The 17,136-nt window shown below is 33.6% G+C and overlaps 1 protein-coding gene across 7 annotated transcripts in view; it reads right to left on the reverse strand.

Annotated features, from left to right (window-relative positions):
* The window catches only part of LOC132159936 (calmodulin-regulated spectrin-associated protein 2-like), a 39,117-nt gene that overhangs the window by 20,721 nt on the left and 1,260 nt on the right, over positions 1–17,136 (reverse strand). For all 7 annotated transcript variants that reach the window (XM_059569612.1, XM_059569609.1, XM_059569615.1 and 4 more), the window contains exons 2-3: positions 12,064–12,323; positions 364–525 (exon numbers count right to left, since the gene is read on the reverse strand). In XM_059569612.1, the coding sequence (XP_059425595.1) occupies positions 364–525; positions 12,064–12,323 (422 nt within the window). The remainder of the gene's footprint in view (positions 1–363; positions 526–12,063; positions 12,324–17,136) is intronic.

Genomic DNA, 17,136 nt, shown 5'->3' on the forward strand with positions numbered 1-17,136 from the left:
TAAACACACCAAACCCTCATGCAAACATTTTCAAATGTCCATTTAATATCGTTATGGCAGGAAGTAAAAAAAAAGAAAAAAAAAATTTCTCTGCAGTCCCTCATGGCCTGTTTAGCATGTGTGTGTACATGTGCGGTACTGTCTTGATTTAGGCTGCCTGTACAACTGGCCTGCAAGGGAATGTAAACAAAAGTCCTGGGACATTCAAAGAAGCCCTCAGAGATCATAACATACTGAACTCATGTTATAGTGCAACAATCCTCTGCATTCGTTAAAAGTTTGTATAGGACGATGATAGGGCACAGTAAATGTATTTGCATTGCATTGTGGGCAAGTTTAAGATTTATAAAAGCACTAAAATACCTTATTCATCCAGCTAGTGACCGCATCCTCTGTGTCATAGGGCACGTCTCCGTCTGGGTAATCGGTGGAGTATTGCTGCATGCAGGCCATCACTTTCTCCACACTCACCGTCTCTACTGTGTACGCCATCATCAGCGTGTCAATCATGGCCAGGTGAGCGTTCTGTGAACAACAAAACAATAAAACACAGTTAAATTGCTGACAAAGCCCCATTCTCCTGAATATACAATTGTCACTCTCTCACTTAGCAGTTAATCATTCCTATCTAAAAGTTGTTGCATTGGAAATGGCAACATCGCTCCCCCGTTGCTCGACCCAATTACAAATAATCTCTCCTGAGATAGGACAGTCACTCCTGCTGGGGGTCCGTCCTCATGGCCTCAACATTATAAATATATCACACATGACGAGAAAAACTGACTACATTAGTGTTACATTAGTGACATTTTGGTGAACTTTTGCTACAAAAAATATCTGTTGTGAATAAGGATGCACGGTATTGGAATCGGCTGACAATGGCTTACAATGTAAACATTGGCATCAGCCTGATATGAAAAATTATGCCGATATGCCTTGCCAACATGTGCTCAGCGTGCGCTAGCGATAAGATCACTTCAGCAGTGTGGTCATTCTTGAATCAAACTTTTGCCTGAATGGTGATTAGATTCAATGTTTTGGATCGCCGCTTTAAATTGTTTACTTCTAACAAGTACGTTTTTTACCAAAAACTTACCAAAATTTAAATAATTAGTTTATAATCTCTGCACAAGAGAGACTTGGTGCTGTTTCCAAACATATCGGCTATCGGCCAAAAGGATTTGAAAAATATCGGCATATCGGATATCGGAAAAAAATCCAATATTGTGCATCCCTGTTTGCTAATAGTGTAGTGATGTATGAAGCACAGCTCACACACTTTCAACCCAAGCAACTTGAATCCGTTGTGAAACCTGCTCAAAGAAATCTTTCGTCCACATGCAAAATTCAAGAATCAAAAAATCTTGTGTGCTTTCTCACATCTTCTAATACTGCTTTCAACATCGTCCTCGGTTTATCCATTTAAAATAAACAAACAAAACAGCGGATCATCTCCATCATGGTCACCATAACCTCTAACTACAAGCAACTGAAAAATACGACCCCCCCATATCGACCACAAATTAAAAGCCTTGTGTGCACAGAGAGAGATAAAACACTTAAGACAGATATTGATTTTGTTTTGTGAAAGAAACTGGTAGGTAAACAATGTCTCAGAAAACATTGAAAGAAGAGTCAAGCGCATCTAATAAATGGTTTTCATGTGACTGCCCTTCCGGCTGACTGACATTAAATGTCTCTAAAGCAATTCACTGTCATTGCTAATTTATCACTGGTCTTGTTATGCTTGCTAAGTGTCCCTTAATGCCTTAATCAAGACTGCTGAATGCTAAATCTTCTTATTTTTTGTTTAGGCACCTGACAATCATTGTTTTTTGAGCCCACACAATACCTTTTTGATGAGTGCTAAATCTTAAACAGTCCTTAGCACTGCACTTTTTGTTTACTGGGAAACTTTCTGACCTTTCACTGCACATCTGAGTGTCTGTTAAGATGAACAGGTAATTCAAAATGTCACAGCGCAGCTTTTCTGTCACATCTGACGTGTATGAACGCAGTTGAATGGAAAGATTCGCTCTGACGGATCCCAGTGACACTGAGTTAAGTTATGCTGTTCAGTCAGCAATTTCTCTTACTTGAGTGGGTCTGATTTTCTCTCAACATGAGCTGTGACACTCCCACGTCTCAACATGGAGAAAAAACAGAAGACCGTCTGTTGCATAAGAGCTTAGCTTCTCGTTTAAGCTGATTACATTTATAAATCCTTTTATTGATTAAACATTTTGCAGTCTGAATGGTCAGAGTGTGTGCAATGATTTGATCTTCTAGGGGCTTGGGTTGAAGATCTGTACATAATATCTTCAAAAGAGTGATTAACCACTTATTGGTTTATTCATTTTTATGCTCTGCAAGATGGGGAATGAGATCGACTTATGTTGCCTGTTGGATTCGAACATGTGCTTTTTATGTGATCACCAATGTCTGGAGTGAAATTTACCCATTAAATGTTTCTTCTCTGATTTCCCCTAAGAAAGCTCTTTCTAATCATGCATTAATATTCAGGTTCCCATCGAAGATCTAAAACAAACACAGCCCACAAATACAAAATTAGGTTGTTATATAATGCAAAACCCATGTGTCCAAAGGCAACTTTTTCATATTTATCCGTGCTTGCAGAAAGGAGAAACTTTGCCTTATGAATTTATATATGAATATATATATACACACACACACACACACACACACACACACACACACACACACACACACACACACACATACATAAAAAAATTAGCATCCCCACAAACCAACACAGCAAACCTAGTGTTTGAAAGAAAAAAAAAAATTATATAAAAAAATACCTGTGCATACCTACAAACAGCAAACAAACAGAAAATCTAGATCTACAAAGAAGGAAAGAAAGAAAATAACTATATATATATATATAGTTATTTTCTTTCTTTCTTATATATATATATATATATATATATATATATATATATATATATATATATATATGTGTGTGTGTGTGTTATACTAAAACTAAAACAATGGAAAAACCCTTAACACAACATTTAGAAAGAAAATAAATACATCTTAAGCATGCACAATAAAATAAGTGGACTTTGAATGGTTAATTGAGACTTTGAACGATTACGTAATTTTGGCATCCATAATGGTAATCACGATTAGAAATTTGATTAATTGTGCAGCCCTACTGCATGCACCAGTGAATCTAATCACCATTCAGGCAAAAGTTTGCTTCAAGAATGAGACACTGCTGATGTGATCTTATCGCTAGCACACCCTGAGCACATGCAAGCTATCGGCACGCATATTGGCATCATTTTTTACTAATCAGCCAATGCCAGTATTTACATTTTAAGCCATTACCGGCCGATTTTGATAGCATTCCAATAATATCATGCATCCCTAGCATTACTACATTGAATATTGTTTTATCACAGCTAGTTAAACCAATATTTGGCCTGTAATGCTGATTAGATATAATATAACAAACAATGTTAAAATGATTCGACATAGAACACCAGAAGCCATTGCTGCCTTTGGGGAGGATTTAAAGAAACTTAACTGGAGTGAGGTTTATGAAAAAGAAGATCCAAATAGAGCCTATAATGCTTTTTTAACCATACTGATTGAAAAATATGAAAAACATTGTTTTTTCAAGAAGTTTGTAAGGAAGCGAAAAAATGTGGACAAACCATGGATTACAAATGGAATAGAGAAGGCATGTAAAAAGAAGAATGCATTATACAGGAAATTTATTGCAACAATGACAAAACAAGCTGAAAATAATTATAAAATTTATAAAAATAAATTAGTAAGTATTATAAGATTTAGTAAAAAGGACTATTATCATACATTATTGAACAAGTATAAGAGTAATACTAAAAAAACATGGGAAGTACTTAATAGTATAATTAAAATGAATAGAGGAAAAGTAGATTACCCAAATTATTTTGTAAATGATGACTCAGGAATTATAAATAAAGTGAATGACATAGTCAATACATTTAATGAGTATTTTGTAAATGTTGGTTATAAGTTAGCACAAGAGATTGTGGAGCAGAGAAATGAGGAAAGGCCAGATGAAGTAGATATCCCTAGTAATATCCATTCAATATTTATTAGGGGAACTCATGAAATGGAAATACTTGATATTGTTAATAATTGTAAGAATAAAAAATCTACTGATTGTAATGATATCGACATGTCATTATTAAAAAATATCATAGAATATATAGTAACACCATTTACATATATTTGTAATCAATCATTTTTAACAGGTATATTTCCAAATAATATGAAAATAGCTAAAATTATTCCTATCTTTAAAAGCGGTGATAGACATCTTTTTTCCAATTACAGACCAATTTCTCTGCTTTCCCAGTTCTCTAAAATTTTGGAGAAACTATTTGTGCGTAGGCTAGACAACTTCATAGACAAACATAAACTATTGAGTGAACATCAGTATGGCTTTAGAGCAAATAGGTCAACTTCAATGGCAGTGATGGAAATGGTAGAAGAGATTTCCACTTCAATGGATAATAATGAATATACTGTGGGGGTGTTCCTGGATTTAAAAAAAGCTTTTGACACTATTGATCATGCTCTATTAATGGGGAAACTGGAAAGATATGGTATAAGAGGCAAAGCCTATTTTTGGTTAAAAAGTTACCTTGATGACAGATATCAATTTGTCCAAATAAATGATGTTAGATCAGATTTAATGAAAGTTACTTGTGGTGTTCCACAGGGCTCGGTGTTAGGCCCCATAATGTTTGTACTGTACATAAATGATATTTGTGAAGTGTCAAAAATATAAAAAATGGTTTTGTTTGCTAATGACACTAATTTATATTGTTCAGGGAAAAATTTGGAACAGCTTCTGAATACAGTGGAAATTGAATTGATGATCTTAAAAAAATGGTTTGATGATAATAGATTGTCATTGAATTTAAGTAAAACAAAGTTCATAATATTTGGTAATCGAAAGAGTTTTAATAAAGTTAAAATTAGGATTAACAATGAGGAAATAGATAGAGTATATGAAAATAAATTTCTAGGTGTTATAATAGATCACAAATTATGTTGGAAACCACATATTAATCATGTAAAAAGAAAAATGTCACAATCCATTGCAATATTACATAAAACTAAACATATTCTGAATGAAAATTCATTATATATTTTGTATTGTGCGCTCATAGTTCCATACATGATCTATTGTGTGGAGGTTTGGGGACATGCATATAAAACCAATATAAATCCAATATATATGTTACAAAAAAGAGCAATAAGGATTATAAAACATGTTGACTATCACGAGCCAACTAATCAATTGTTTAGTAATTTAAATGCTTTAAAATTTTTTGATTTAGTAAATTTCTATACTGTACAGACAATGTATAAAGTCTATAATAATTTGCTTCCAAACTGTATCCAGAGGCTGTTTGAAATAAGAGAAAGTCAGTATGGAATAAGAGGAATGCATATGTTTAAAAAAATAAGGGTAAGAACTAATACAAAAAATAGATGCATATCTGTCAAAGGGGTTAATCTATGGAATAATTTGCATACAGAATTAAAATTGTGTAATTCACTTTGTAAATTCAAGAAAATGTTTAAAAACAAGGTGGTTAATAATTATTTAATTTAACGGGTATTAAAAAGTTATTTTTCTTTCCTTCTTTTTTTTTTCTTTTTTCTTTATATAATTTGTATATGTATGTGTGTCTTTTATTAATCGCTACTAGTAAAAAGTGCCGCTCATTTGATTGATAATTATGTACAAAGGGTAGGCGTAATAAGCAGAGGCTTCAGCCTACACCTTTTCGGTTATTATGTATAACTTCATTTATTTTTGTATGATTGATTGTCTGTGAGGACCGAATTAAATAAATAAATAAATAAATAAATAAATAAATAACAATTAAATACACAGTTTCATTAAATACCCAATTTAAAGGAACACGCCACTATTTTTGCTAATGTGTCTATTTTCGAAAATAGTGGCGTGTTCCTTTAAAGTCATACACGATTAAATCATTCCTTTCCCACAGTCAATTAAAGGAAACCCCCTCATCCTTGGCCTAAATTTAAAACTGGTCTATGCTGATGAGACATACCAGCCATGACCACTAAAAACCAGCACTGACACGTTAGAAATGGCTCTTTGTAAACAGTCTTTTGTTGGAGTTGGGCTGAAGACATTCTCCTCTGGGACTCCCTTGCCACTCTAGAGCAGCCTAAGACTGAAATCAACTGCACAAAACCACATTTGATCAAACTGCTTAGACAATCTCATTCGAAAGCCAAAAGGCACTTTTAATATTGCAAGCATTTAATGTTTAAGATAAGAGAAAGTGATTTCCTGTCATGTTGAGGTACATTTTATCTGCAGCATCTGATTGGTGAGGTCAAAAACATCATAGCTGCCAGCCAAGAAAGACCCAAGCTAAGCAAAATGCCTGAATAATGCTGAAATAGCTTCGTGCAACCTTTCCTCTTAATCCTCAGTTTGAAGATTACTTTTACCTTGGCTTTTTGGGATTTAAATTGCACTTTGCACTAATGGATCCACCTTGCAAGCAAGCTGCCTCCCACCTTTACAGGGCATCGCTATGGCAACAGAGTGTGTGCAAGCAGCGGGGAGAGGAGAGCATCAGGCTGGGATGCCTGCGTCTCTTGCAGAGCAGAGCTACAGCTTTCAGCTTTTTAGCCTTACCATGAGTGTTTGCGACAATGCAGCACGTTAGGATGTGGGAATATCATGGGAATATCGACAGAAAGCAGAATAAACAGGAGCTGGAAGAATGAAAATATAGTGCCATGGCTTAGCACAGTTACCTTAGCACAGCATACATGCATTGAGCAGAAGTGCTCTTGTAGGAAATGCAAGGTACATTTTCAGAAGAATCTCAAGAAGCAAGAAAGCAGGAAATACCCAATCACCATGTGCACCAGGGGAGCCTGCGCCAGTAATTATAACACAGAATTTACTTGCTGTAAATGCAACTACTTACAAGAACTAACATGTTCTTAATAGTTCACCCTAAAAAAGAAAATACGTTTTAATTTACTCCTCATCAAGCATCCAAATATAATATATAATATTATAGAGGAATTAAAATTACACTGCCCCAGTAAATCGCAATTCTCTTTTGAAAAGATTCACATTTAATTATTAAAAATGTTAAAATGAAGAAAAACATGAAATACCCAATCACCACATGTGCCCTGGGAGCCTGCATTAATACAATAACAGTTACTGCACAGAATGTTCTCGAATCAAATCTAAATACAACAACCTAATGACAAAAAGTAGCTCAGCCAATGTTTAGAGTATCATTTACTCACCATCAAGCATCCAAACATAACATTTAATATTACAGAGAAATGAAATGTACAAATATACTTTTGTAGAGATTCTCATTTTAATAGAATCTCAAAAAGTGAAAAAATAGGACATACCCAATCACCATGTGTGCCCTTGAAGCCTGCGTCACTATAGTATCAACTGCATCAAATGTACTCAAATAAAATCTAAATACATGGACCTAATCGCAAAAAGTAGAGGAATAGTTCACTCAAAAATTTTAATGTATTATTTTACTCACCATAAAGCATCCCAATATAATATTTTATATCATAGAAGAATTGAATGTACAATAACATTTCGTAGAGATTTCCTTTTTATTAATCAGAATCTCAAAAAGTGTTAATGCAGGAAATACCCAATAACCATGTGCGCCCTGGAAGCCTGCGTCAATATACAAACAATTACTACACAGGATCTACCCAAATCATATCTAATTACTTACAAGAACCTAACAAAAAGTACTGCCTCCATTCACGATCAGCAAACACTGATGCCAAGAGACAGGAAGTAGGTCAAGAGTGCATACGGCACAGGTTTGTGAATTATGCAGAAGACTTTGTCTTGAATGCAATAACTTTAGTTCAGGTTCACGTCATGCAGATGTATGTAAACTACATACTGTATGAAATATGAGTTCTTGGACTGTTCAAAATTGAGACGGTGAACTTTAAGCAATGTAGTCACTGCATTTTCTCCAGAAATAAAAGTGTTCTCAGTGCCGTCACATTGTCAGTTCCCCACTGAGCATGTACTGTATGTAAATAACATCCATCCCTGAGGAGCCCACAGTGCTAAATATGACTTTCTCTCTTTTTGTCTGCCAGGGCCAGATATAGCATCATGTCCTTAAGAGGCTGCATACTTGCATCTCTGGTGTTATAATGTACACTTGTCAAAACATTCATTAATCTTAAATTAAGCACAACTCATTCTCAGAGGGTACTGATCTTTGTGGACTGAGCAGTTTGTACCCACATGAAGACACAATCTCATTACACACCGAAAAACTAGCAAAACGTTGCTATACATACACTTATACATACTCAAATTAATACACACACACATTAAAAAAACCAAAATGTTAAAATGTTTAACCCATTATGAAATAAATATTTTTCTCTTATACCCAATGGCCACAATTATTGGAAGCTCTAGAAATTGCTATAAGCAAAATATCTCTATTCCCAATCATATTTGCATTTTTGCAATTTCTATTCCCAAACATATTTGCATTTTTGCAATTTCTATTCCCAAACATATTTGCAACCACCAGGGATTATATTTATGAATATTTAAGAATAATTTGCAACAAAACTATATATTAATTATTAATAGTCATATTTTATATTATTATTGAATTTTTTTTGCAAATATCTATCTATCTATCTATATATATGTGTGTGTGTGTGTATATATATATATATATATATATGTAAATATATAAATGATATAATTTAAACTAATTTAAATAATTGTACAAATCTTCTCTCTCTATCTATATATAATATTAATATATTTTATTAATTCAATGTATAGTTAAAATTATTTAAATAATTTTACATATATGTGTGTATTTTGTGTGTGTGTATATATATTATTTTTCTGCATGCTGTATCACATCTACAGGTGCTGTTTGATTACCAGACTGAATTAAACCCTGAACACAGAGAGTTTTATTATGATCATTTTGTTCTCACTGTGGCGTGACTATGTGGGGGAGAGTGTGAGCTGCGTATGTGTGCGTATGTATGTATTTCTGAGTGAATCTATAATGTAGAATGAACGCGGGGTTGTGTGTGGGTGGGCGGCAGCTGCAGGAGCACATACAGTTCTTCAGAAGAGAGAGAGAGAAAGAGAGAGAGAGATGATAAAGCAATAATGATATTTTCCATATAAGATTTTCCTTACATGTTTGAATTAAAGAGTTACATTTCCAAAACATCCAACCCACTTATGCAAACTAAGAATGTCATTATGATGACAGAGCTACAAACACATTAACATACTGTATCACCGTCCAATCACAAGAGAGGTCATATACATACATTATATGTAAAATGCGGTTCAATTATAAAGGTCAGCGAGAAAATACTCATAAGCAGATTGAAATAAAAATAAAGTGTATGGATAAAGCCCTTTACAGTCAAGACCATTTCAAAGCACAAGCAGATTTAACTCTGATCACCTCATGAAACTCTGACAGGTTTTGCCTCTCACACATCCAAAATAGCAGCCCAGCTGAATTATTGATGGTAAAGCGCCGCAGTCATTCCGTTGGTGCAGTCAAACCTTGTTAATGTGCGAGGAAGTTTCTGCAAAACAGCAGGCCACTGTCATCACAACCAAAACACTGTCCCATCAACTTCATCCCAACAAACAAGAGATAAGCTGAGCAAATGGCCTCTAAAAGTGGAATTTGAAATTAAAAAAATCCATATTGGTCCATATCGATAACTAGTAACTGATATAATGTATGTAAAAAAAAAAAAAAAAAAAAAAAAAACCTTTTGGAGGACTGAAATGGAAAATTCAGTTTCTGGAAATTTAGTTTTCTATTATACAATTATACAATTTCTGTATAATTAGTGTTTCATTGAAAAGGGTAGGCATGGGTGATATGAACAAAATCTTATATCATGATATAAATAATTCTATTTCTTGGTAACTATACATCGATATAGTTATTTTTGCTGTAAATAATGTGTTTATGACATGCATAATGGATCATAAGACTTAATTCCCATAAATAATACTAAGAAAAACTCGGAAAACTGATTATGTAGACGCGTACTCTCCAGCCACCACTGCAAATTAACGCGTATACGTCACTTTTTTGTTCAACTTTGCTTTTTTGAACCGGAAGAACGTAAATTGCCACAAAAAAAGATGCTACAAAAGTTGTTGTCACTGATACGCAACCTGTACATATATGTTAACATTTAAAAAAATTTGTTTTAGGGTTTCATTGCACTTTAAGACCTAAATTACTGTGTTTACGAGGATACTTGCAATGACTGGCATTTTGACACATAAAAGTGCATGTATTTACCTGGCTATAAAAGCAGCAAAAATAACTATGTTTAATACTCCCGCGCACTATGAGCAATGTTTTCGTGTGCACGCCTCCCAAACTGCATTTCGAAACAGTCTCTCATGCATATAGTGTAATGAGTTCTCTTTCAATGGCTTAAAATCACTTGTTTTTTAACTGCAATGCTTCAATACAGCGCAAAAGATAAGGTTTTGTGACCACATAGCACAACAACTAACGATTCACTCAACTCACGATTCGATTCACAATTTTGATTTCATGATTCAATTCGATTCGGTTCTTGTTTTATTTTATTTATTTTTACAAAAGATTGAGATTTAAGACATATTTTGTACTAAAAGTGTCCTTTTATTATTGCTTGGACAAAATGCTGTACATTTATTTGTGAAACTGAAATATAACTATAATAATATACTAAAATATTATTGCTCTTTTATTGGTTTGGATTGCTTTTATTGTCCTCATTTGTAAATAGCTTTTTATAAAGCGCCAGCTAAATGCTAAAATTTAAATATAATTTAAATATAAGCGACATAAAATACTGTACATCTCTTCATATAAACAAAATAAGGTCCCCTCAGACATGCATTCCTATAAACTCCTACCCCTAAATGATGCATGATTTGTTTAGCTTCTCAACCGATTTTAATTGTCACTTTTAAATCAATTTCAACCAGCTCACGGTTAATCGTTACACCGCTAACAGCAACGTCACATGAGCATGGAACCGCGATAGAAACGGTAGTCCAAATTCTTTACCGGTTGATCAATTTCTACCGGTTAATCGTGTCTACCCATAGATGAAGGTTTAGCTTCAGGGTTATTAAGCCACAAAGCCGAAAAACTAGCTCCCCGGAGCGCCAGGCTAAACAGGTTAAAGTAAAGCACAAGAAGACTGACTGATCTTGTAGTCGGGCAGCTTACTGTAGCAGAGCAGACAGATGGACGGCTTTCTGCTGCTAATGAGGATTTGTGGGCTCTGAGTTTGAGGTGCTGAAATGTTCATTGGTAGAGATCAAGCCGGAAAGGTCTGGATCAATGCGAGCAGCTATGCAGTCAGCTACATGCAGATACAAAAGCTTGGGGACTTGCAGAGAAATAACAACCAGCAGTGTGACGCGATCATTTAATATAATTAAAATAACCAATTCGTCATGGGAAGCACAGAATGGAGTTACTAGTATCATTATTGGCACTATGCAAAATGGTTATTATCACAGCGCAGAGATTGTTTGTGATGATTTGTGTTCGGGTGAGAATGAGGAAGCCAGAGGCACAGCAAACAGCGGCGCGGTAATTAAATATCAACAGGAAGTCGCTAACATAACAACAGAACTCTTTATATCTTTAAAGCAGAGGCTATGAGCCTGAAATGCATCTTCAATTAAAAAATGTGAACACACTGACAAGATAAAGGACATAAAACTCAGAGAGAATTATGATTATCTTGGGCTTGCTTTTGGTTTAAAGACAACACAAAACTACACATTTGGATACTGGGCGATATGTGATTTATTCATTTAATTGTTCATGCATATTCAAAGTCATGCAAAATCAGATTCTTTGTGGGGTTTTTTTATGCATTATATACATGATCCACCTGTTTCAAGATCGCTGAAATACAATCAGAAAGAGCCAATTCTCTCACCATCTGAATGGGTTTCTTCTGCAGGTCTCTCTCGGTCACCAGTCTCTCCTGGTCGGTGACGTACAGGCCCTTCTGAGCCAGAGCCTGGATGACGGCGTCATGACCCAGCAGAGGTTTAACAGCGTCGCTCTTCAGAATCAGACTTCCTGCTCGGCAGTACAGCTCAGCTGACATCAGCAGGCCCACCACCGGGGGCTTCAGGTGCTCCTGCTCATACTGGTCCTTGTAGAAGGGCTCGTTCAGGTCTTCTGGAACACTGTCTGCAAGATGACAGAACCACAAGTAATGTTAGCCATTTTGTAATGAATATCCAGTTTCATAGTTTTATGATGCCTTAATTCACTTTAGTATTAAAAAAGATTGTAGTTTTTATCATAATATCGGCTGTTAATTTGTTATTGGCCATAACATGAAAACTGTTTATTATTTAAATCTAAATACATAATATTCATCACATTAATCAGTCACTCCAGTATTTGCATTTATGTAATCACAAAACAACACCACAAAATTACTTTTCAATTACTTTTACTTCAATTACTTTTTTTCAGGAATAAGAAAATAAGACACAAATTTAACATTTTCTAGCATTTAAAAACGCTTTTTTTGTGGCAGTTTTATTTATTTAGACAAAATAGTATAATATCTGGTATTTATCGGTTATTTGCTTTAATATATAAATAATAAGCAGATTATAAGCATTGGCATTTAATCATAAATATATAAGATTCATCATATCAGTCTTTCTAGTTTTTGCAATTATGTGTTAATGGAATAAAATGCAAAAATTGACAAAATTTCTTTTTTTTTTGCAATCCTGCATAATTCACAATTTAACCACAAAATAATTGTAAAAAGTTTTTGGCATGTTTGTGTAACAGAGAAACATGCATGTATGAGACAATACAAACAAATTTCACATTTTGTAGCATTCAAAAAGGTTCATTTTTTGGCAGTTTTATTTATTTTGACAAAATAGTATAGAATTGTAATATCGGCTCTTTATCGTTATTGGCCTTAATATAGAAATAATTATCGTCTTATTAGCGTAGGTAGGCCTATTTAAACATAAATATATCAGATTCATCATATTAATCAGTCCTTCTAGTTTTTGTGATTCTGCATTTAAGAAACACAATGCAAAATCTTCAAAATGTTACTTTTTTTTTGCAATTATTTGCATAATTTTCCATTAATATACGTTAAAAATTCACTAATAAGATTTAAAAATACTGATTTTAGTTTTTAGTTAAGTATAGAATTATAATATCGGCTATTTATCGGTTATTGGCCATAACATTAAAATACTAAGCGGTTTATTAGCATTGGTATTAATCATAAATACATAATATTCATCGTATTAATCAGTCCCTTCAGTTTTCGCAGTTCTGCGATCGTGGAATACAATGCAAAATCTGCAAAATGCATAGTCCACAAACATAAAATAATTGCAAAAAGCGCAAAACATTATTGACATGTTTGTGTAACAAAGAAACATGAATGAATGAGAAAATAAAACACAAAATTCACATTTTGTAGTATTTAAAATGACTGGGCTTTTTTGGCAATTGTATTTATTTAAACAATAGTACAGAATTGTAATATCGGCTATTTATCGGTCATTGGCCTTAACATAGAAATAATTATCGGCTTATTAGCGTAGGTATTTAAACATAAATATATAATATTCATCATATCAATCATTCCCTCTAGTTTTTACAATTCTACAATCGCTGAATCTGCAGTTTTGCAATCTTACATTATTCGCAATTTAACCACAGGATAATTGCAAAAATCACAGTACTACTAATGTTTAACAGTGAAACATGCACAAATTAGAAAATAAGACACGAAAAAGAACTCAATTCTCCCGGAATTTGCTTATTTTAAATAACAAAAATTTAATTAAATTACAAAGTAACTTTATCTATAAGATCTGATCACCAAAAGCCACAAAAATACAGTGAAATCCTGGTGGGACTGATTACTTGCATATCAAGATGCCTTCACTCTGTTATATCATAGCAGACAGCTGAGCTGGTGAGATTTTTTTTCTTTCTGAATTTCGAAGATCAAAGTACTTTTCATCTTCAGCGTAGCTAAATATAGCTAGCTCGGTGTTTTCCGATCGTCTATGCAAGTGTAATTTACTCTCATCCAGGAAAGATAAAGGAAAGGAGAAAACCCTTAAAGGAAGTGAGACGGTGTCTACCACACAGCTACAAAATCAAAAATATCATTAACACAAGTTCTCACGCTGACAGAAAAATGGGTTCACAGATCCAAATGAGGTCACTGTATCCATGGAGAACTGAGATGTTTAGCTATTTATGGAGACGGGTAAGAGTTTGGGAGAACATTTGTATCCTTATTACCTGCACATGCTTTCTATGTTCGGTGTTAAACCTGATTGTGGTAACAGCAAAACAGATTTGAACCATTCTGTACCAATGAATATCTTACAAGTGATGTTGACAATACGCAAAGAATTACAAACTACATTTCATGTTAATTCATAGCTTTCTCGGAAGCTTTTAAAATGGGTCTGTATGATAAAACAATAGATGGTATCAGAGCCACAAGGCGTCGATGGTGTAAGTAAAAAACTATGGAGGCTGATCGATTCCCCTGCCATACGAATGTATCCAGGAGCTCCTCATGAAAGACAGATGGAGAGAGAGGAACTCCACAGGTGCTGAGATTCTGGGCTTTACAGCCTGACAGTATGTCCAGTATCATCATGATGATTCACTATGTTCTTGCCAGAGATATAAAATGAAGTGATTCCAGTGTTTTCAATACACAGTGTAATTCATTTCTGCAAATCAGTTGAAAATGTGCATTTCGGTTGATTTCATCTGTGAAGTGAATAAAAAGTGAATAAGATTAAACAATTCATTAGCTTCTTCAAAATTCACAGATGTTTTTGCGTGGCATTTTTGATGTAAGTACATTTTTAAAAAACATGTGTAGAAAAAAACACTATTTTTAAATATATATAGTATTTTACTGTTTTTTAGATATATATTGTATATATGTCACAATATGTGTGTGTGTGTGTGTGTGTGTGTGTGTGTGTGTAATTAAAAACACTATGCAGACTGTTTTTTTAGGTACATAAATGCAATTTACACGTTATCAAAAAAAGTGTAATTGCATTTACTTATAAAAACATTTGACTTATAAAAGTAAAATGCTAAATACATATATGATGATATGATTACGATAAAAAAATCCCACAGATTTATACATATTTTCACACAGAATCTCTAAATTAATGTGGAAACGACATAAAGACAATATTTTACATATTTTGTATTTAAATATTCATTTCATTATATTTTACAATGCACTATGTATGAAGGCCAGTAACACCAATAACAATGACTCTGAATGACTGAAATTAATTTTAGTTTTTCAGGGATAATACAAAAAAAAAAAAACGGCCATTACAATATAATTTAAAGCCATGCTTAAATTGCTAATTATCAGATTTTTTATCTATACCTGTACATCTTTATCAGTATTTATTTATTAAGCTACAAAACGTATTACACCAATTTAAATGAACTATTCAATAACTAATAAATGTGAAATGTATCTGTGCCTTTTATTTAGTGTGTTTGGTGATGTTTCAGCTCTCGCTATTTGAAGGAGAGCTGGCAGTTCCTCTTTTCCTTACTTTGAAGTTTATTTCACGCATTCAATTTCACAATAAATAAGTAATAAATCCTTGGTCAGTTTCCAGAAAGCAATGTGCTGTCAAGTAAGAGTGCATTGAAGAGATGAACCGAAAATAAAGTGCATGCCATTAAATGACCAATTCATTAACTCTATCTTTCTCAACTGACCAAAATGGATCAATGGAAAGGCTTTTATGGACTTTAAGCTGACTACTCTCTTTTCATTCAAACAGCCACTTGTATTTCATTTGAACTCGTCTGTTGGAATCATCCTCCTTACATATATTTTTAAAGCCTGCTACATTATGTTTTAAATATTACTCAAATGTGTTGATTTAATAATTCTTCAATGGAGAAAGCAGGCTTTTATCAGTTGTTCAGTCATCAGTCCTAAGGCTACACCTCAAAACAAGTCAACAAACAGGTCAATAACACCCTTAAGGCCTGTCAATCAGCCTGCTGAACATTGCCATATGGAGTTCAGTGTCTTGTTCATTGAATTTAAGGTCACTTTAAATCAAAGATACTAAACAATAAGCGCTCTGACAGCAAGAGTTGTCATTTGTGTTGTGCATGGGCCTGAAGACCTGACTGTGCATTTTAATGAGACAAGAGGACCCAAAGGAGACCAGATGGCTGGTGGTCATCAGTTAGCCAATCACAATAGTTCTGTGCTGTTTGACTGAACATATAGCTCAATGCTAGCTATCAAATAAATCCAGATGTCAGTGTCAATCCACATGTGAAGTGAGTCAAACGATAAGACTGAATATGAATATGTAATTTATGACCATAAATTCAGATTCAGGCCACAATGTGAGCTGTGAAGATGAAATTAGGAGATGATTCATTCTGTCACATTGTTCACCACAGTGACAATAAACACTTTTGAACACTGTGGCTCATATATCACAACTTTGGTTCTTGTTAATTGATATTCTGACTGATATTCTGAGTCAATTCTAAGTCAATCCCCTTGTGAAAAAAAGTGTGCTCCAGTGTATTGGTGTACTTGTAGTGCACTTTAAATCTTAGAAGTATACATATATTTTTAAACTGGACTTGCAGATGTAATATTAATTAAATAAAAGACCACTTAAGTGCACTTTCATGACCGTTTCAAAACACACTTCAGTACACTTTTAAAATACCCACTTTGTAATAATGTCAAACGAAAAGTTTTACTTGTTAATCATTATGTTTTAATCATCTTGTCATGCTTTAATTGTGATGTGTTGACTAACATACTAAAGCACATTTAAAATACTTGATTATAATTTGAGTGTTTTATTCACTATAACATTTTCATATTTGTAGATATATACTAAATAGCAACTTCATAATTACAAATGTGTAATTGAAAATATATTTAAATACACAAGCTTCAACA

Source organism: Carassius carassius, chromosome 16, assembly GCF_963082965.1.
Source record: "Carassius carassius chromosome 16, fCarCar2.1, whole genome shotgun sequence".
Taxonomy (NCBI): Eukaryota; Metazoa; Chordata; class Actinopteri; order Cypriniformes; family Cyprinidae; genus Carassius; species Carassius carassius.